At 37.8% G+C, this 23,143-nt stretch overlaps 1 protein-coding gene across 1 annotated transcript in view; it reads left to right on the top strand.

Annotated features, from left to right (window-relative positions):
- Positions 1–3,472: 3,472 nt before the first annotated feature.
- Positions 3,473–23,143, top strand: part of frmd4a (FERM domain containing 4A) — a 199,341-nt gene continuing 179,670 nt past the window's right edge. Inside the window, exon 1 of the mRNA XM_067420098.1 lies at positions 3,473–3,953. Coding sequence (XP_067276199.1) covers positions 3,909–3,953 — 45 coding nt within the window. The 5' untranslated portion in view covers positions 3,473–3,908. The remainder of the gene's footprint in view (positions 3,954–23,143) is intronic.

Genomic DNA, 23,143 nt, shown 5'->3' with positions numbered 1-23,143 from the left:
TCTACTACATTGATGACCCAGTTTAAATACAGATTCATCTTCCCAGCGCTGAAGTACCCCTTTAAATAAATCCTACTGTTCCCAATATTTTAAGTAGACTTTTTTATAACCATGAATTTTACCAATATTTTTGGTATGGTCAATAATTATTTTTTTGATTCCAATTACTTTTGAGGTACTAATAGCATTGTTTTTTGCCATCCAGCTGGTCCTATTGCAAGAGGATAGTGATGACCACAGAAGTGTTTTTTTTGTGGTACTTTTCCTTATTAAATAAGATTTGGTTCAGGTGATCACCTAATCAGCACCTCATTCAGTAGAATGTGCCTGTGTTGGAATTCAACAGAGATTGGAATGGAATGGCTTCCGTACTTGCAGAGATGCTGATTTAAGAAAAAATTGCAGTGGTTGTTTAATTTTTTCCAGAGCTGTATGCAATTGTGTTGATAGAAAACAGATACAATTATAGTTTCAACATTTTTTGTAATTCAGTTATTCCTCTTCAAAAGGAAAAAGTATTAGCTATGTATAAAGTGACACACATTTGGTTTTTGACTACTAGAAATGTGTACAATCGAAGGATTTACTCATGGAGCCTGATGCAGATGACTAAAGAAATGTTTGTTAAGAATCAGAATCTGAAAAGATATTAAGGTACGTTTAATAATTCTTGAGTTACAGCCATTTAAACTTGGGACGTGCTTTTTTCCCATTTTTGATCTTTCATTGTTGGCATATAACGCAACAAAGATATTTTAATTAAAGACAACACATTTAATTAATTGACTTGCCAATCTTTGTGTAAAAATAAAATTATGTTGCTGCCATCTTTCTAAAGTCATTCTTAAGGGGGTCGCACACCAGACGCGGCGCTCGGCGGCGCGCCACGTCTTTAAAATTCAAACACATTGTTTTCAATGAGTGTACGCACACCGGTGGCGGCATTCGGCGCCTGTCCGCGGCGACTCAGGAAGTTGTTCTAAATCCTGCCGCACCACAGAGCGCCATTTCAAGGCTTTATATTAAAAGTATATTATCGTTAAGGTATACTGATTTCACCCTTTGCTACAAGACACATTTGTTTTACATTCTGAGTTCAACAGCTTGAATAAAGTCTAAACATATTTTGGGGAAATGTATAATAAACGTAGCCTTTTAAAATCCTTTGAATGTGCGTGTCCGGTGTGCGTTACCTGAGACGCTGCGCGGCGCGCCGCCGAGCTCCGCGTCCGGTGTGCGACCCCCTTTACCCACTTTAAGTTGGCTCCAAATTTCAGGCGAAAATTGTCATTTTGATCCCCCTCTACAAATTATTAAATATACATACATGACATTTGATATTTTGGCTTTCTTCTTCAATTGTGTTTTTTCCCCAAAAAAACTAAATCAGATTTTTTTTTTTTAATCTCTGGTTGAGTTGACATGGAATTACCCTATTGCAATCTTTATCCTTCTTCCTCTTCTTCTTCCTCTTCTTCTTCCTCCTCTTCCTCTATGAGGAGTCTATGGCAGCCAATAGAATGTATGGTACAAAGTTATTTAATTTGGCACACAGATAGAGGACTGTCAGAACTATTTTGGAATCTCTAACTTAATCCCTGTAGCGCTGCCAACTGTCCAATTTTGCACTGGACAGTTTTTTTTAAACTGTATTGGCAAGACCTTTTTCCCCCCCACTCAGATTCAATGGCTCAAGACGATTCGATTGCACAGTCATTTTCCATCATTAAATTTTTTCTGCCATTTCAAACTCCTCTTAGACCTTCTCCTAAATTCAACCAGATCATTTTAATGCAAAAGGAATAACATACATGGGTTTTGATTCTGTCCTGGAAAGACCCTCTGCCACACCCGAACGCCCCCCACCCTGATGTCTCGAGTCAGTCTGTCAGACCGTGAGTGTGACTTCATTTATCTATGTTAGTCCACTGCTGCTCTGGAGGACTAATTAGTACTGTGTGGGTTGGGAGAACCAGCCAAGGAGAAACTGTGTGTGCATGTGTGTGGAGAGAGAGGGAGACCCAGGTGTGTGAGCTTCAGTAAAACTACACAAAGCAAATCCTTTCAAAGGGGTAGGGCTTTTAACCCTTTTGAGGTAGTGTCACATGGGACGAGATCCTGTAAGGAAAAGCAGACTCTAAAAAAAGTGCTGCCTTACCGTGTGGATTGTGTACAGTATGTGTGAAAAGGGGAGGGAGAGTCTCTATATCTAATCATATGTTTGGGGAAAGTATGTTAGGTCCCCTGAGGCTCCTCTCACTATCGCTCTTTCTTTCTTTTTTCCCTCGCACATTCGTTCATTTATCGGACTAAGAACAAAAGCACAGCTTAGAACCTGATTTTTACGGATAGATAGATGGATCGATGGATGGATGGGATAAACCTTTTTATGAATTGATAAAACCGATAAAAATTGATAAAAATTTCACCATGTAAACGACCTCTGTATATGTGTGTGTGTGTGTGTGTGTGTGTGTGTGTGTGTGTGTGTGTGTGTGTGTGTGTGTGTGTGTGTGGTATGTATGTATGTATGTACTTTTTTCCTTTGTCAATCAACTTATATTTACAAATGTTGTTCAGATAACATAATATTTTAAGTTTCCGTTGATTAAGCTAATCTCTTTCTTTGTATTTACTCAAATGTTTAATTTGAACTCAAAATGTTAAGGCACCCAGGTTCCTCTATTTAAATTAACCCCAAAAAATGTTATAGTGTAGACTCTGATGGATTATTTTAAGCTGGTTGGTTTGCAGTTTCTAATGAGCTGCGAGGGGCTGCTATAGATTGCTTACCGGTGCCTTTGTGTGCAAAAATAACTACCAAGATGTTAGGTTACCAGGGTGTTACCATGCAGTTGCTAAAATAATATAACATGTTTTTCTGGATGTTGCTATGTAGTTGTTTTTTCTGGGTGGTTGCTAAAGAGCTGCTTACAGGCTTGCACTCAAAAGTCTAGATATGCCTCAGGTCTCTCTCAATGTAAAAAAAAAAAAATTCTCTCCGAAATTGTAAGTCTGATTGCATTGAAAACTACACCCTGATTGGAAGCATATATGAAATGTGTTGAGTTAAATGCTGGTTATTGGTTTGTTTGAATCCTTTACATTAAGTATGAACAATAGTAATACAGTAGCAAGCCAAGCACTTATTCTTCTTCTGCATTATTCATTTTTTTTCTTTTCATTTAGTCAAATGCTAGTAACTGTCTACTGGCACTTACAAATCAATCCTTTTAGAGAAAGGGAAGGTGGGTGTGTTTGTGTGTGTGTGTGCGCGCGTGTTTGGTTGTATCCTAAGTGGCCTTATGGTACTTGATATGATTTCTGTGTTCATTGATGGGTGGGCTCTCTCTCTCTCTCTCTCTCTCTCTCTCTCTCTCTCTCTCTCTCTCTCTCTCTCTCTCTCTCTCTCTCTCTTTCTCTCTCGCTCTCGCTCTTTCTCTCTCATTGCTGTGTTTGGTTGTATCAGTCGGATTTGTGAACGTGAGAGCGCGTGTGTGTCTGCAGTGCTGCTTGGTCATTTGAAACGGCAGTCTCTGCCTCCTCTCAGACCGTATGTGTGTGCGAGTGCGTGCATGTGTGTGTCCGTCCTCAGGGAGGAGGGAGTCTAACAGGCTGTTGGAGATCAAAGAAGAGACATTTCATTTGGATCAAGGACGGAGCTTGAACAGTGCTTTGGGATTTCTGAACGGAAGGGAAGACGTTGAGGATAGAGTAAGGAGCGTACGGCCAAAGGAACGGGAAACTATTGTACAGTGTCCTGTGAAAGAGTATACGAGACGTTTTTTGAGCGTTAACTAAACATTGCCTGGACAATTTTGGTGGTGTTTTAGAGTGTAACGATTGCGTTTAGGGTTTCGGCACGCTACTTGAACATTACTTAAACGTTTGTTTGCAGTAAAGACATCATGGCTGTGCAACTGATGCCCGAATCTGCCGTCTGCCTGCTAATGGTGAGTACGGTGCTCTTTGAGCCAACTGTAAACATACGCTCGCACTTAAACACACCCATGGGTTTAGTTTTACGAACTATCTGTCACATTTGACCTGATGGGTTTGACTGCTTTGACTGATTTTACACACACACACACAAAAGCGGGAGCACGTGCACTCTACAGCACCGCCACCAAACGCTGACCGAATTGCAGCATGCCTCACTAACATTGCAGAGAAAAACCCCTGACAGGTGCCCTGACATCAGCATCTACTGTAGGAACAAAACCTCCCCGTATGTCGTCTCTAGTACTACTTTGAGAGAAAGCTGGAGTTTGGCGGACGCACATTTGCAGAGAGTGTGCTTTTTGAACGCAGGGGTCTCATTACTGCAAGATGGGCTTCTTTTTATTAGTGCTGATTTTTGTTTCGCTGACTTTGTACGTGTGCGCACTGAGCCTGTTTGGCTGAATAAGGTGTTTTTCTTTTTAGTCTGTGAATTGTGTGAAATCAGGTGGATGATGGTTATTGATTTTGTGCACCTGTTTCAACGCCGTTGAGTTTGCCTATTGTGCTTTCGAAAGGTGTAGAGAAAGGTTGTGAAGCTGAAAGAGAAAGAGAGAGACTATCACTTCGGGAAAGACAAGGAGAAAGCATGTCCCTGCCTCACCCCTCTGCCCTACCTGAAAACAGCTGTCTGTCTCCATGGTGATAGGCCAGGCTCTTTCTGACATGCTCTTTCTGTGGAAGGCGGAGAGACAGACAGGGAGAGAAAGAACGAGAGAGCAAAGTGCTTAGCAAATAAGCTTTCATCTTCTATTTCTCATTTTCTTTTATCCGCTTCTATCACCTCTGACACTGGAGTTCAGAATACCTTGGAGTCAAATCCAAATTCACAATTGCTTTGAAAGATCCATCCAGAGATGTAGGGATGTAGGAATTTATCTATCTATCTATCTATCTATCTATCTATCTATCTATCTATCTATCTATCTATCTATCTATCTATCTATCTATCTATCTATCTATCTATCTATCTATCTATCTATCTATCTATCTATCTATCTATCTATCTATCTATCTATCTATCTATCTATCTATCTATCTATCTATCTATCTATCTATCTATCTATCTATCTATCTATCTATCCTCTCTCTCTCTCTCTCTCAATTCAATTCAATTCAATTCAATTCAATTCAATTCAATTCAATTCAATTCAATTCAATTCAGCTTTATTGGCATGACTGTTGGATAGTACAATGTTGCCAAAGCATTAAACATGTAACAAGTTATACAGGTATAGATATCTAAATACAAAATATAATTAAAGAAGAAAAAAAAGAAAAAACATATACATTGCTATATTGTAAATATATTATGACATAACTCAATCGGTTGTAAAATACAGGGTAAATTACTCTCTCTGGCTATTGTTTTATCGTTCTGTCTGTCTGCCGATCGTTCTTTTGATTGTTCTATCATTCCATCCATCCACCTATAGAGAGAGAGATAAAGATGGTAATACAGTGTAAATGCATATCCTTGTGAAGTTCTCTCTGTTTCTCATCATTCAGAAATGTTGCCAGGACGGTCAGATGATTCACACATACATATTCACACATGCGTTCACATATAAACCCCATTCCAAATATAGACAGCTGAACGTGTTGAGTATTCCTAAAGACTCTTCATCTTTCCTTGTTTTTAGGCAGAGATGATTGCATTTCCTTCTTATAATTTATTCATTATACTGCCTCAGTGGCTGTATGTTTTTATAAAACCAGAGTGCACATTCAAGTACACACTTTATCATGTTAAATCTCTGGTAACACATGAAATATTAACATGAGATTGGGCTGCCTTTGGATGAATATTAATGGTGTATCTGCAGCAAGCATTAATATTTCAGTCAGAACGTTAATTAAGATGCTTGACATTTGTAAGAGGCAAGAAACCACAATTAAACACAAGCATGAATCCATGGGAAACACTGTGGCTGTGTCATTCTCATTCTTTCTCGCTCTGAGGGAGACATCTGAGGGTAAATGTCTGCCAACCTGGCTGATGAAGGGCCCCCATTTCTCTCATTCTCATTAGTCTTTCAATAAAAGCAGCAAACACTTCATATTTTCATTCATCTCCTGCATTTCTCGGAGACGCTTAGACATGATTCAATGTCACGGTGACATCACCGCACACATCGTTTTTCCTTTGAAGCACAAAAACCTAGACGGTAGAATATGATCAAAGTTATCGGTCGATCTGGGGGGATGCTGCAAATTATGCACACGGTATGAACAGAAAACTGCCTCTTTTTTCCGCTGTTTATGATTTGCATGTATCATGGGACTGTGGTTATTCATAAATATATAAAAAAGTAAAACGGAACATCTTTAGATGTTTTTTTCCCCTCAGTAGATCTGCTGGGACGTTGCACTCGATCTGAGCAGTTAACTAGATTCCTTTGTTTGTCATTTATAATTTGAATACATCATGGGACATTTTGGGGTGATTCTGTACACACACACACACACACACACACACACACACACACACACACACATATATATATATATATATATATATATATATAGAGAGAGAGAGAGAGAGAGAGAGAGAGCCCTATTTTAACTATCTAAGCTTATGGCGCAGGTGCATTAAGGTTGTGTCTGAATCCACTTTTGTTTAACGACAGAAAAAAGGTCATGCATCAGGCACATGGTTCAAAAGTGTTGTACCTAGTCTCTTAATGAGTCATGAGTGTGTTTTGGGCGTAACATGCAATAAACCAATCAGAGTCTCATCTTCCGTTCCCTTTAAAAGCCAGTAGCGCTTGCACCATAGCGTATTCACTATTTACATGGTGGAATTTGCAAGAGGAAAGACTGAGGAATCCTTTAATTTTGAATATTTAAAAATGTGTGTATGCTGATGCATGTCACTGTCTGTGTAATATGAAAGTGTACGCGCATTGTAGGCATATGTTACTAACGCGCCCTTTACATAACAAAACAAGTATTGCGCTATTAAATTTAGTCCAGGTTTTTGTTGGTCAATGCTGCAGTCAATTTCAGTTGCCTCAAATAGCAACACAGCAACAATGCGCCTTAACACACCTTGTTTTTAGATCAGCATGCCCATGGGCGAACAGATGGGTACGAGTGCATTTGCTACATAAACAACATGGCACTGGATGTGAAAATAATAACTGTGCCTGGCCTCGCATTGAGCCGGATGTATGATAGAGCCCTTTGTCTCACCAAGGCTGCATTTATTTGATCAAAAATAAAATAGTGAAATATTCTTACAATTTAAAATAACTGTTTTTTATTCAAATGTATTTTAAAACGTCATTTATTCCTATGATTGCAAAGCTGAATTTAGTCTTTCAGTCTCCAGTGTCGCATGATCCTTCAGTAATCATTCTAATATGCCGATTTACTGAGTAAAAAACATGTATTTGTGTTGACAACAATTGTGCTGCTTTATATTTTTGTAAATATTTGTAAAAATAAATCGATGATTCTTTTGAGAGAAGAGCATTTAAATTTAAATCTTTTGTAACATAATAAACCTCTTTACTGTCTATTCTGTCATTAATTACTTAATCTAATGTCGTTCGACACCCGTAAGCCCTCCGTTCATCTTCGGAACACAAATGAAGATGTTTGTTGAAATCCGATGGCTCAGACAGGCCTTCATTGACACCAATGTCATTTCCTCTCTCAAGACCCATTAAAGGCACAGAAGACGTTGTTACAAAGCCCATCTCACTACAGTGGTTCTACAATAATTTTATGAAGCGACGAGAATAGTTTTTGTGCGGAAAAAACAACAACGAAATAACAATTTATATTGTGATGGGCTGATTTTAAAAAAAATATTCAAACAGTTATGAATCAGTGAATCGATTCAGTGATTTCAGCAGTTTAACGGTTTTAACACACGATCTGAATCATGAATCAATACACTAATTCGTAACGGTTCGAAACTTTGTTTTGAAATCGGCCCATCACTATATAATTTGTTATTTAGTTCTTTTTTTACTATTCTCGTCACTTCATTAAATTATTGTAGAGCCACTGGAGTGAGATGGGCTTTGTAACGATGTCTTTAGTGTCTTTTATGGGTCTTGAGAGAGGAAATGACATTGGTGTCAATGAAGGCCTGTCTGAGCCATTGGATTTCAACAAAAATATCTTCATTTGTGTTCCGAAGATGAACGGAGGGCTTACGGGTGTCGAAAGACATTGGGGTGAGAAAAGAATGATAGAATTTTCATTTTTGGGCAAAATAGCCCTTTAATTTATGTAATACTTTTAATACATTTTTTGGAATGACATTAACATCTAGTTAGCATCTGTTTGTCTTATATAATTGAAAATCAATAATTATAGCACTTAGCACTTCACCTGCATGTGATAATACAGAATTCATGGATTTAGGACACAATGTCTGATAAATCTCAGATGGTGACACACCCTGACGCTCCACACAGCATGCGGTTCCTGTACTAACCCATCTGTTCGGTCGCCATGGTTACAAAATGTTATACGACCCCACCTATCAGCTCCACCTTAGCCTTCATGCCAACATCAAACTAATTCAATTTACAAAATATATCTGTGGCTGTCTGGTTCACTTAATAGACTCATATCTTCTGCTTTGTCGAGCATTTTATTTATTGTTTACACACTTTTACAGTGGCTCTGACAATTACTCATCACACATCTCTCTTTTCTGATGAATACTTTATTAGTTTTGGTATCCTGCTGTCATATCATGTTATTACCAGCACAGTTTATTCAGTCTAACAATGCAAGCTTTCATTCTGGGAAAATCTGGTCCTTATGGGAAATGCATGTGAATATAAGCGGCATCTGCGCACTGTGCTCCATCAACCCGTATCTCTTGCTTCGTACTATTTGTGTCTAAATCAATAGCCTTATCTGTCTGAGATCCTCTGGGATGTTCAGTACAGCTCTGCGACCATCAGAATCTCATTACGACTGCAGATAGTGGCTTTAAATGCATTCTGGTATTGGGATAGCATTTTTTGTTTGCGTTGTGACTAGTGTTCCTGTAGCTTAAATGGTAGCACATGGCACTAGGAACTTCAAGGTCATGTGTTTGAGGCGGATGCATGGATAAACTGAAAAAAAAAATGTATAGCTTGAGCTTTAAATCACTTTTGATAAAAGCATCTGTCCGTAGCAGCATGTAAATGTGAGTGAATTGTTCAAAGTATGTCATTTTTGTCAAACGTCAAATTGAAACATAACTAGTTTCATTTATTTTTTTAGCATGTTTTTGAGGTAATTATTCTTAAAGTAATAGTTGAAGCTGTCTACATTAATTTTGGACCATCTATATTGCTCAGAAAATTATGCTCAGAATATAACTCTTTTTCTTGTTTTCTTCTCTCTAGCCTTCTGTCATTAAAGATCAGCATTACAGTGAGTTTATTACTGTCCAATGGAGAATGTTGGGTGTATGCTTTTTCCTCTTTTTTTTTTTTTTTTTTTTGCATAAAACTAGACAGTTTCTTGGCCCTGAGTAGCATTTTGCATTTTTTTATATTAGGCCCAGAATGCAGTTGTAAAGGTGATGTGATAAGCAAATTCTGCCAGTGAAAATATTTCATATGCATAGTGAAAGACACACCAGTGTTATACATAATGACAGTGAATTCATTTCAGATTTCCATTAAATTAATTATTTGAACATGGTATCACACACACACACGCACGCACGCACGCACGCACACACACACACACACACACACACACACATATACATATACATACTAACCTTATTGGATTATTAGGAACACCTGTTCAATTTCTTATTAATGCAATTATCTAATCAACCAATCACATGGCAGTTGCTTCAATGCATTTAGGGGTGTGGTCCTGGTCAAGACAATCTCCTGAACTCCAAACTGAATGTCAGAATGGGAAAGAAAGGTGATTTAAGCAATTTTAAGCATGGCTGTTGGTGCAAGACAGGCCGGTCTGAGTATTTCCCAATCTGCTCAGTTACTGGGATTTTCACACACGACCATTTCTAGGATTTACAAATAATGGTGTGAAAAGGGAAAAACATCCAGTATGCGGCAGTCCTGTGGGCCAAAATGCCTTGTTGATGCTAGAGTTCAGAGGAAAATGGGCCGACTGATTCAAGCTGATAGAAGAGCAACTTTGACTGAAATAACCACTCGTAACAACAGAGGTATGCAGCAAAGCATTTGTGAAGCCTCAACACGCACAACCTTGAGGCAGATGGGCTACAGCAGCAGAAGACCCCACTGGGTACCTCTCTTCTCCACTACAAATAGGAAAAAGAGGCTACAATTTCCACAAGCTCACCAAAATTGAACAGTTGAAGACTGGAAAAATGTTGCCTGGTCTGATGAGTCTCGATATCTGTTGAGACATTCAGATGGTAGAGTCAGAATTTGGCATAAACAGAATGAGAACATGGATTCCTTGTTACCACTGTGCAGGCTGATGGTGGTGGTGGTGTAATGGTTTGGGGGATGTTTTTCGTGGCACACTTAAGGCCCCTTAGTGGCAATTGGGCATCGTTTAAAAGCCACGACCTAGCTGAGCATTGTTTCTGACCATGTCCATCCCTTTATGACCACCATGTACCCATCCTCTGATGGCTATTTCCAACAGGATAATGCACCATGTCACAAAGCTCAAATGATTTCAAGTTGGTTTCTTGAACATGACAATAAGTTCACTGTAATAAAATGGCCCCCACAGTCACCAGATCTCAACCCAATAGAGCATCTGTAGGATGTGGTGGAACGGGAGATTCGGGAAGATCTATAAAAACCTTTTTAGAGTCTTTTCAGATTCACTTTCCAAGAACTACAGCGAACGACTCGTTTGGACTACAATGTGTTTTTTCTGGGCTTTGTGAAGTCATAATGTTACTCATTTAAATAATGCCCACCCACAGAATATGGGGGAAAAGGGGCGGGGCCTGGTTGAGCTGCATTGAGAAGACCGAGTTGTCGCTATGTCAAAAATACACTGTTTTTCCACATTTCCAAAACTCATTAAGCTTTGACTCCGCTCGCCTGCTAGCCAGCATTAGTGTTGATACAGTGTTTACTGTAGCTTTTGTAAGCTCTCGCTTTTGTAGGACAGCTCACCTCCCCTTAGGAAAATTAAAGGGATGCTCCACCGCGTTTTCATATTAAATTGTGTTATTCCCTTAACTAAGACGAGTTGATACATGCCTCTCTTGTCTCAGTGCGTGCACTTAATCGCTCTGACACGCGGTGACGATCCATAGCATTTAGCTTAGCCCAATAAGCCCAGTTCATTCACTATGATACCAAACAGAGATCAAGTTAGAAGCGACTAAACACCTCCACGTTTTTCCTATTTAAATACAGTTACACTAATAGTTGAAAAACTTATTATGGTGACACAAAATAAAACGTGCTTTTCTTAGTGGGTTAAAATGGAACTATAATGTATGGCGGAATAGCACTTCTGAGAGTACTTCGACTCGGCGCAGTAAAAAGCCACGCCTGAAAATTTTAACTTGATCTCTGTTTGGTACCATAGTGAATGAATTGGGCTTAGTGGGCTAAGCTAAATGCTATCAGAATGTCACCGGATGTCAGAGAGATTAAGTGCACGCACTGAAACTAGGGAGGTATGTATCAACTCGTTTTAGTTAAGGGAATAACATAGTTTAAAGGTCCCGTTTTTCATGTGTTTTGAAGCTTTGATTGTGTTTACAGTGTGCAATATAACATGAGTTCATGTTTCGCGGGTAAAAAAACCTTTTTCACACAATTTACTCAAACGGCCTGATGATTTCCTTGTTCTATGAAGTCCCTCCTTCAGAAAAATGTAACGAGTTCTGATTGTGCCAGCGGTTCCCGTGTTGTGATTGGACAGCAGCTTAGCAGGTCCCGCCTCTTACCATAACGGGGAGATGCACGTGTGCGCTCTTCTCCATGTGGGAGAGCAACAAGACCACGCCCCCTTTTTTGTGCATTCTTGTGGGCGGAGGTTTAGTCAACAAACGGTTCTAGTGACGTCATTACAAAAGGAAGTGCAGGGGTGTAGTCCAAACCGGCCGTTTGCTGTAGGCTTTGAAAGGGAACTTCTGTTAAATAAAATATCTCGCTTGGCATTAAACTTTGAGCTTTATAATTTTACAGGTATTATTTATGCTCTAACAGCAACATTACACACTAAAGTTTGAAAGATGGGATCGCGAAGAACAGGACATTTAATATGAAAAGGCGGTCTAGTATCCCTTTAACCATGGTTTTGTGATCGATTACTGTTACCATAGTTTTCCGGGCAAAAATCATGAGATCATAATTAAATGGTGTATATCATCAAATCAGGCTTGAAATGGTTGGAAATTGACACCATATTTACATCTGTGTAGAGCTTGCAGTTTTTGTAAGGAGTTTGACATTTCCCAAACACATGCTAAGCTGTGCCAAGCTAACCAATTAAAAGCTAACAGTAATTGTTTTGCTAGAAATTATAGTTGTAAGTGTTTGTTAAATTAGCAGTGAACACATGCTTTACCTGCTTAGGTGTTTGGACACCGTGGGCTTGAGCGCTGTCTGTTGAGACTTTTCTGAGAAAAGCAATTATATAGTCTGCAGGGAGCTGTTAGGATGAGCGAGCATTTACTTTTATCTCCTGTGTTTGTCATTTTATAACCACTTTTCTCTCTTGTCAGCTTTAGTGCAGCACTGAAGAGACCCCGTCCTTCCCTGAAACAAGAGGTTCACTTATAAAATAACCACGGATACTGGGAAAAGTGTGTCAGACGCTCTATAACATAGCACTTCTTCAGAGTGTCTATGTGAGTGTAAAGGACGTCCTTGCTTGGAAGACATTCTAACTTTGTAATTTGTTTAAGGTGCAAAGCTATAGTCTCAGGCTCAGACAGCACGCCCACTGACCGCCTACAGTCTGTTCACAGAACACAGCAATGCCCAGAGTTGGATGAACTCACCTGCTCTGGTTCTATTTGGTTGACCATCCAGTCAACCAAGTATCTAAAATCTAATATATGAAAAACGAAATAGTTTTAAGGTACCAGGCTTGATAAATTGGGATTTTGAGGAAGATCTAGGCCCAAACCCATTTCTACCCCTTCCTATTTCTAACCCTTTCCCATTTCCCCCTTCACCTTCCCCTTCCAACTTTTACATTTAAAATAACATTTAAAAATAAAATTAAGGCATACAAAATAGTTTTGTAATGTTACTGTTGTATTGTACTATAAAATAAACATTTTTTAAAATTATTTTTACAGTACAATAGTAAAATTGCTTCTTTTTTTCTTTTTCTTTTTTATAATAATCACAATGAAAATCATATTATTTTAGACTAATTAAATAGGTAACAAACCTTAGGAATGTGGCGTATAAAAACTCAAGTGGATAAGTTAAATACAAATAAAAAATATGTTAAGTTGTTGAAACAAGTGTTTACTTATTGTTACTGAAAGAGGTTTCAGTACTAATAAGAGTATACCCAAATGTGAACACTCAACATTTTTCTATATCATTCATGCATAAATTATATTTTTTTGTTTGTTTTATAATGATTTTTTTGTTCCACAAAAGAATCCCCCAATCATTCTAAAAACAATGAAATCTTACCAAGAGCTATTAATGCCATCTGATGAAAATCCATGTATCTCTTTTACATCTTGCAATGTATATTGCATCTTGTAATAAGTTTCTTGACCTCTTCCTAAAACAATTTAGCTTTTTGGTTGTCACCAATCCATTTAATTTTACAACCTCTCTTTTCTAACCATCTATCTCCATTTTGAAACACAATGCCCATATTTCACAGTCCAGCTATCCCCATAGGATAAAATAAAGTTCCTATCTACTTTTTCCTCTCATAGAATATCCTATTTTACTCTGAAATACATTTGATTACGGAAATTAAATGGGTTTTCAGGTTGAATACAAGATTATATGTAGCCTACCATTTATTTCCCTTAACAGTTTTACTTGCTATCTGTCTGATGATGTCACCTGTACATTAGCTATATTGTACATTACACACAGTACATTAAATGTAATCTGCCCTTGATTAAAGCAGCACAGAGTGCTGCATCTTCGTTTTAGCAGTAGGCAGTCTGTTCACACACTGAGCTAATGGAGAGGAATGGATCATCTCTCTCTCACTCTTACAGAACAGCCCTTGAATCTGCAGTAACCTCATTAAACTGCCTGCATACGGGACATGAATGGAAAAATTAGGTTTGAGATGCACACATGCAAGATCAGAGCCACATATACACACCAGATGTCTCTTTCACATTCACTTTTAATCATGTTAGAGCTTATTACTGCACTGGACTTCCGTTGTTTGGCTTTATGGATGATGTCACCCCCTTGTGTGTGTGTGTGTGTGTGTGTGTGTGTGTGTTCACACATATCTGATATATTGAGGTCAGTGGAGCACAACACCTCTCAAACAGGACATCCATCACTGTACTTCACCAAGAGAAGAGTAAGAGCACAATCCTTTTGGTCCGACGAGAGGTGGTTTGGTCTATACTGTGACTTAATGAAAAATAATTTTATATGGTAACATTAAGTTACTGCTTTTCTTAAAGTTTAAGAAATTATTAAAAAAATGTATTCTGGTTTATCAATTAATGCTCTATTCTTAGTCATAATAACAGTTTGTGACAAACAAAATAAATCTGAAGGTTTAGCATTACTGTTAATCTCAAATATCTGTCATGTACATTCAAATATGGCCTAATGTACACACTTACACATCAGCTAATAACAATTTAACAATCTCTTTTTATTGGCCGATATTAGCTTTAAAAGGCTCGTTAAAAGGCAAATTTACAAAAAAAACATAAGTTTTGTTTTTGTTAATTTAAATGAACAAAATTAACATAATTTCCAATTAATAAAACTAAAATTTAGTAAAATATAAATATATTAGCTGAAAATACTTCATACCCTTTGCCTTGGTAACTAACTGACATTGTCTAGTTTAATTCTAAGTTGAAATAACGAAAATTACAAAGTAAAAAATATAGATACATTGAAATATTAAAAACTAAATAAAAATGACAAAAGCTCAAACATAAACAAACAAATTAGAATAAAACCTGAACATTTTCAAAATATAAAAAAATAATATACTAGGCTACAATAGTATAACACTGCAACTCATATGAGCCACTTTTATGGTACTTTTATAGATGTTTTTTCGACAGCCTCCGTGTCTGGTCACAATCATTGTAAAGTTGAAAATCTACAAAATAGAATTTCGTGTTTTTATTTTTTAATTTATTTTACTTTTCTTTACTTTGTTTTCCACTAAAGAAATGGTCATACGGGTTTGGAGCAACATGAGCGTGAATAATTATTGATTTTCTTAATTTGGGGGTGAACTATCCCTTTAAATATGACCGAATCAATGCACATGCTTCTGGTGTATTCTGAGTCCTGGTCCTGACCTAGGTGTGTGTGTGTGTGTGTGTGTGTGTAGTACTTGATATTCTGCAGAATGACATCATGCAGAGGGTCTAAGTGGAGAGAGAGAGAGAGAGAGAGAGAGAGAGAGAGAGAGAGAGAGAGAGAGAGAGAGAGAGAGAGAGGATGATTTATAACAGTATTGGGAAGTATACCCCCCTTCTTCACACACACACACACAGCTACTAGACTGCTGTGAGACCCAATGCTGCTGTGAACCAAATAAAAACTCCCTCCTTATTAAAATGGATAAAGTGTGCATATAATTAATCTCTTTATTCAGTCGTCAGCTCATATCCCACAACCAAATCCACATGTGCCACTTTTCAATAAGACAGGTTATGATATTGCTGCAGGATCACTAGATGCTGTTGATCTCTGGGCAAAGATCAATATTAATCTGTGTGTATGAACCAGTGGATTAAATATCACTGTCCGTAATTGAGAAGATCAATGGGGTGCTGTTTCCTGTGACTCTATATTTATACACCTTATAGATTTCCTCCCTGCACTGCGGAGCTCAACCTCTCGCCTCATGCGGCGGTTTGTCCTGTCCTACTGTGTTTGTGTGCTAGAGTTAAAATGGTGAGTTAATGTGCCAAAGAGAGGAAGTTGAATGGATAGAGTGTGCGTATGTTGTTGGAAATGTTGGTTGAAATTGATTTGGGAATGTATATAAAACTTGTATTTGTTTAGTTTTATTACTTGTGGAATGAAATGTATTAATATTTTTTTAATAATTGATCTAAAATGTTTATTATTAACTAACTGCCACTATGATTCCACAATAGGGTAGTGTTATGTGGCTGCTAAGGCATTACTAGATGTTTTTCGGTGTTTGCTAGCTGGTTGTATTTACATTTTTATCTATTCATGTAGCAGATGGTTTTGTCCAAAGTGGCTTACAAGCGAGGAATAGAGCTTAGCCAGGTTAGAAGTCATATTGAATTTAACACAGATGAAAACAAGGCTTTGAGGGATAGACTTACAATGACACACACTGTAAAAAGGTCCTAGATCATGTCATTTTCACAATTTTTTAAAACTGAATGTTTTTCCCCCCCGGAAAGACTTTTTATGGACAATCGGTATGTTGTAGTCCCCCTGTAGTCAAGAATTTTATCTTTTAAAATTCATCTTTGATAACAAAAATTATTCATTCTTGCACAACTGTAGCAAACGCTGCACAAAGGTATCGGTTTTAAAATATCGAGCAAAAGGATAATTATATGACTGTGTTATCAGTGGAAAAATGCATATATTTCATCATAATATACTGTACATCATACACAATCAGGCATAACCAGTGTTGGGGGTAACCCATTACAAGTAACTTGAGTTACATTATCAGATTACTTTTTCAAGTAGCTTGTAAAGTAACGCATTACTTTTAAAATATACAACAAAATATCTGAGTCACTTTTTCAAAGACGTAATGCAAGTTACTTTTTCAAAAAAAATTGACTGACCGCTCTCTTCTCCCCATGTTGAGAAAAATTAAAAGTGCAAAGACGTTGTGTGTCAACAGGTTATTGTAGTTCTATACTAAATGTGAGCATTTATTCATATCACTTGCAAAATAAAGATTCAGTACTCCTCAAAATGAATAAAATCAGTCAAATGCAAAATCAGAATACTTTGCAAACATCTAATAATTAAATATTAAATAAAAGTATTTTTGTGCATTTATTCTAACTTTATTGACCAATGTTTTGCTGCAAATTTTCAATGATTCAGTTAACCCATAAGCAAAAATTACGTTAGGTCTTTTGTTGTACTTTAGATCTAAAGTAACTTTTTTCTCCTGCGTCTTATTTTCCATTATCCAGAATTGCAACACAGGATTTGAGCAAGGACATGCTCAAAAAATGCACTGACAAAGGACAAATTATGATGGCTGGAGGACTGGGTCAGAGCATCTCCAAAACTGTATCTCTTTAGATGGTAATTTTTGCCTATCTTATAGATATGGCTCGATTCCCCTTATCAATAAAAGTCTAACGGACATTTTTTCATGCACCAGGTGAAAATCCTAAATTCAGCCGCTTAGAAAAGCCACTGCACATCCCTCCTTAAGTGTGTAAATGTGGATTAGGTTATGTTTAGCATTCTTATTGCTTGTGATTTATAGAAGCTATTCCACTGCCAGTTGGCTTTTGCCTGGATTCAATACGACACACCTTTTTGTGTCGTGTGTACATTCACATGTGCCAGTGTATATCTACAAACATGAGTGTGTGCAAAAATCCTGGACCCCCGAACGTTTGAGCGCCACAGATAATTATAAATCCCATCTGTCGGCGAGCTCTTTGAGCGGTCATACCAACTGTGCAAAAAGCAACTACACAACACAATGTTTTTTGTTTTATGCTGTAGATCTATCTCAACTCATCTTCTCACTAATCAGAGCCCTAAACTGGGGGTTTTCTTTTGATTATGGAGCAGAGTTTGTGTTTATGTATATTCGTGTAGCAGATTGTGTGTGTGTGTTATAAACCAGATGCATATTTAACACATGGTTAAGCTTGGAAGCAGTTTAGATTTAAAGTATAGTGCTCGGTGGTAGAAACTATTCTAGTTGTGTATATTATTCTCTTTCCGCACATTATGAAGGAACACACAAATGCATACAAAGACATTTCAGAGCTTTGTGCAAACGGCGCATAGGTTAGTAGGGCATTCAGAAAGACTTGTTTCAATACCAAACAGCTCTGAATAGATGCAGCAGAAGGAAAAAAAATGGAGAGGTGTGTGTGCCAAGGGTGTGTGGTGGACATTTTGAAATGGGAATGCAAATCCCCTCTCTGTATTTTCAGTACAATGTAAATTCATGCCCCAGTTCCATTTGATGTTTACAAGACAAAAGCATGAGGCACACCATTCAATCTACACTATCAACACAACCAATCATATTACCAATAGTCTCAGCTTCAGACATCACACTGACACACCGTTAGCTGAATGTATGATGCACATGGCATACAACATAACAACTGATCTGATTGGTTGAATTCTATAGGCCAGGAGATGTGTGTATCGCTATGAAGAAAGCTGTGGTGTTTACTACCGTGACAATGCTTATCAGGATCAACTAAATGCTTGATTTCCCGGCATAGACTCTTTTGCAAGTTTTACATACCGGTCTGTAGGGACACCGACATTTTCATAGTGCTAAACATGACACTGAACAAAACGAACTGTGATTGGTTGCCTTACATGTCAGTCAGACGGCCTTTGCCAGGGAAAGCTGCTGTAGAGTCCAGGCCTTCTTCCGTCAGTCTGAAGGTTTGACTGTGTGAGACTATCAGTACTATATATAATATTTTTTTATGTATGTATTAACATACTATTTATTTAAATCCAGCATCATAAAATATATATTTTTAAAACAAAAAAAATGGTTTCTTTAAATTGAGATTTATCTTATATGTTTATATATATTTGTTTTGTTGCCTCCTCTATCTACTCTGAGAAAACTCATCCTTGGCTGTGGATACACGAGAAAGAGCAAGAGAGAAAGATAAAGAGAGAGGAGAAATTGCATCTGTGATGGAATGGAAGAGAAAGGTTAATGTCCATGACTCACAGCGCTGACCGAGAAAAAGATCAGATCGGATCAGCCCGTTCGGACAGAGTTTATTTATAGGGTTTATTATTATGGGCAAGGTGTTAGTACCAGAATAATGCATTCTGATCAGACAGCCTTGAACTTTTCCTGTGTACCTAGAGTCAAAATTTCAGCACAGTCAGGAAAAAATACTAGATATAAAGCAAAACAAGACATATACACTGCACTGCTGAATTAAGTATGCAGGTCTATAAATCTACAGTGTCTTCTACATACGTCTGTTTGCGATTATTGTTTAATATATTTAATATTTTTTTGTTTATTATATTGATGTTGCTGTGTTTTTATAAAAGCGAAAAGACATTGAAATCTGCATTACACTTTTTTTTTACCATGGAAAATGTCTGTTTGGCATCCCTAACATCAATATTAAAATGCATAGTAATGCACTGTAATGCATTGCTTACATTTTTTAAAAAATCAAACAATTAAATGTAATTATTATTTGTTTGTGCTTATAAACAATTATATTGTACAGGGGTAGTTCTTCCAAAAATGAAAAATGTCATCAGTTACTTACATCCTCCAGTTTTTATGCTCTTCAAACCATTCCTGAACCATTTTTGCTTTGTGGCAGGGCACATTATCCTGCTGAAAGAGGCTACAGCCACCAGGGATACCGTTTCTATGAAAGGGTGTACATGGTCTGCATGGTTCTTAGGTAGGTGGTACGTGCCAAAGTAACATCCACATGGAGGGCAGGACCCAAGGTTTCCCAGCAGAACATTGCCCAAAGCATCGCACTGCCTATTCTGGCTTGCCTTCTTCCCAGTGCATCCTGGTGCCATGTGTTCCCCAGGTAAGCGGCGCACACGCACCTGGCTATCCATGTGATGTGTAAGAAAACATGATTCATCAGACCAGGCCACCTTCTTCCATTCCCCCATGGTCCAGTTTTGATGCTCACGTGCCCACTGTTGGCGCTTTCAGGGGTGGACAGGGGTCAACATGGACACCCTCACTGGTCAGCAGTTATGCAGCCCCATATGCAACAAATGGCAATGCTCTGTGTATTCTGACACCTTTCTATCAGAACTAGCATTAACTTCTTGAGCAATATGAGCAACAGTAGCTCGCTGTTTGATCGCACCACAGGGGCCAGCCCTCGTTCCCCACTTGCATCAATGATTGTTATTATAATGCTAGTAGAAACAATTGGAAACAGCAGCAACTCAACCACAAAATGGTAGGCCACATTAAATCAGAGTGGGGTCAGCACATGCTGAGGCTCACAGTGCACAGAAGTCGGCATTTTCGAGTCAATAGCGAAGAGTCAATAGCTACAGACCCCCAAACTTCGTTTGGCCTTCAGATTAGCTCAAGAACAGTGGGTAGAGAGCGTCATGGAATAGGTTCCCAGGGCTGAACAGCTGTATCCAAGCCTTACATCACCAAGTGCAGTGCAAAGCGTTGGATGCAGGGGTATAAAGCACGCCGTCACTGGACTCTAGAGCAGTGGAGACGTGTTCTCTGGAGTGATAAATCACTCTTCTTTGTCTTGCAATCTGATGGGTTTTGACATTTTGGACAATTTTATGCTCCCAACAATGTGGGAACATTTTGGGTGATGTCCCCGTGCTGTTCCAACATGACTGCCCATCAGTGGACAAAGCAAGGTCCATAAAGTCATGGATGGGGTGGAGGAACTTGACTGGCCTGCACAGAGTCCTGACCTTAACCCGATAGAACACCTTTGGGATGAATTAAAGTGGAGACTGCGAGCCAGGGCTTCTAATCCAAAATCAGTGCCTGACCTCACAAATGCGCTTCTAGAAAATTTTTCTAGATAAACACACTCCTACATCTTGTGGAAAGCCTTTCCAGAAGAGTTGAAACTGGTATAGCTGCAAAGGATGGGCCAACTCCATATTAAACCCTACAGATTAAGAATAGGGTGTCATTAAAGTTCATGTAAAGGCAGACGTCCCAAAATATATAATTGCCAAAAGATATGTTGATGGATAAATGAATTATACAGGATTGTCATTATTGGGTGACCTATTTCTTTAAGAGGAGCTATCATTACAAAGAGGATGTGATTAGGACACTAGTTATTAGTAATGATTGCAGTTTCTGCCATTGTAAGAGGTCTGCAGTGAGGGCTTCTCCCTATAGATGACATGTGGAAAGGAAACAGGCTGACTGTAGCCTGTTAGTTAAATCCCGTGGGAGTATCTTTGACGTTTTTTGACGTACACTGAATGACTCAAGCCTCATGAATTAATGGAGTACTTCTGGTGTTTGTGGCACATGTGTTTCTGTGGTTAATCCTATACATATTAATATCGATATGGTATTTCTGTGTCTCGTTGTGTGTTTATGAGATTGTGTCATTTCTTTGTGGGCTGTTTCATGCTTGACTAATGGCAGGACTCAAGGTTATCACTTTAGCCTAGCACACAAAGATGGCTGATCATGAGGGGCCAATTAAAACCTGTATAATGATATGATCTTCACAAAGACTGTGAGACATACATACACACACACACACACACACACACACACACACACACACACACAGATGCAAAGATACAATGTGGCACTTAAGGTCTTTTGGGATTTTTTGCCATGCTCGTCTGGTCTCCTTTCATACGCTGACAACCCATAATCAACCCTGACAGACAAATGCACAGACAGTAGAGAGAAAATGTAATGTGTATGTCTGCAGTGCGTGATAGTAAATCGTGCTCTGTAAAATGTAAATAAGCAAGTGTGTTTGAATGTGAAAGTAAAAGAAAAAAGAAACAAAGGAAAATTCATTTTAATCAGTAAACAGCCTCAATCCATTTCAGACACCCACTAGTCTTCCTACACATGAAAACGCACATCGCGTCAAACCCGGGGGGGATTCGAAGTGGGCGATTGACTTGGATATTTTCAGACAACTTTTGAAACTCCCACACTGCAAAATATATCCGACACGTTTTGCCCGAGCTCTCTGACATGAGAAGAAATCAATTCGGACCACAATGCATGCAGTCATATATGCTTGGGTTTCTTCATGTGAGCAGAGAATAATCTCTAAAAACAAACAAAAAAATGCTGTTAACAGTGTATAAATTAATCGGATTTCAGATTCCATAAATTATTCCATAAGATTTCATTTAAAATGATTAAAACAAGAATCAAAAAGAATGTAATTTGCTGTCATAATACATTAAATGTTTGTCTAATTCTATGCTAGTGTAGTTTGGCCTATTGCTAAAGGCCTATATGTAAAATATTCAATTTAGTATTAAATGTTTTTTTTTATTTCATTAAAAATGATCTCTCTCACAACACACACACACACACACACACACACTCACTTGTATATGTGGTTTACGGGTAATCTACATAAATCTAATCGTTTTTATACTGTGCAAACGGTATATTCTATCCCCGTACACTAACCCTACCCCTCAACATACCCATCGCACAAAACTTTCCAAAAACAACTAAAACTATGTTATATATTTGCTTGACTTGTAAACTTGCATTATCCCAGATGTTTCTAAGAATGTTTAAATCTAGAAAAATCTGTCATTTTAACCAGGACTGTGTCCCTGCGTCACTTGTCAATGACATCATACCCACGTTGCCCTCAATTTTGCGGTTTTATTTTGAAGAAACCATGGAAACACCAAAGTCGTTTTAATATATTGAGTGTTTTATTAGACAGTTAAGCAACTGTTTGGATACATTCAAAGAAAATGAATCATTGTTAAATAGCTCAACACAAAATAATAATAATAATTATTGTTATATTTATTCTATCATACTCTATTTTTAATTTGTAATAATGAAAATGTTAATGTAATAGTAATATATTTTTTATTTTGTAAATTTTTTTAGAGTCACATTAATTGTCATATTAATACATAAACACAAACACATTTTAAAACGCAATCACAATTTTAACCAGAATAATCGCAATTAGATATTTTCCCCAAATAGTGCAGCCCTACTTTATACTACAGTAACGTTAATAAATCTTTAATACATTCGTTTATCCATGAATATGATTTCTGCCTGAGACCTGTCTGATTTTTCCCTCTGCTATAGAAGTAAAGACAAGGATTCCCTG

This window comes from Pseudorasbora parva, chromosome 16 (genome assembly GCF_024679245.1).
Source record: "Pseudorasbora parva isolate DD20220531a chromosome 16, ASM2467924v1, whole genome shotgun sequence".
Taxonomy (NCBI): Eukaryota; Metazoa; Chordata; class Actinopteri; order Cypriniformes; family Gobionidae; genus Pseudorasbora; species Pseudorasbora parva.
The sequence above is the reverse complement of the archived record's forward strand: the minus strand, read 5'-3'. Positions and strand labels throughout refer to the sequence as shown.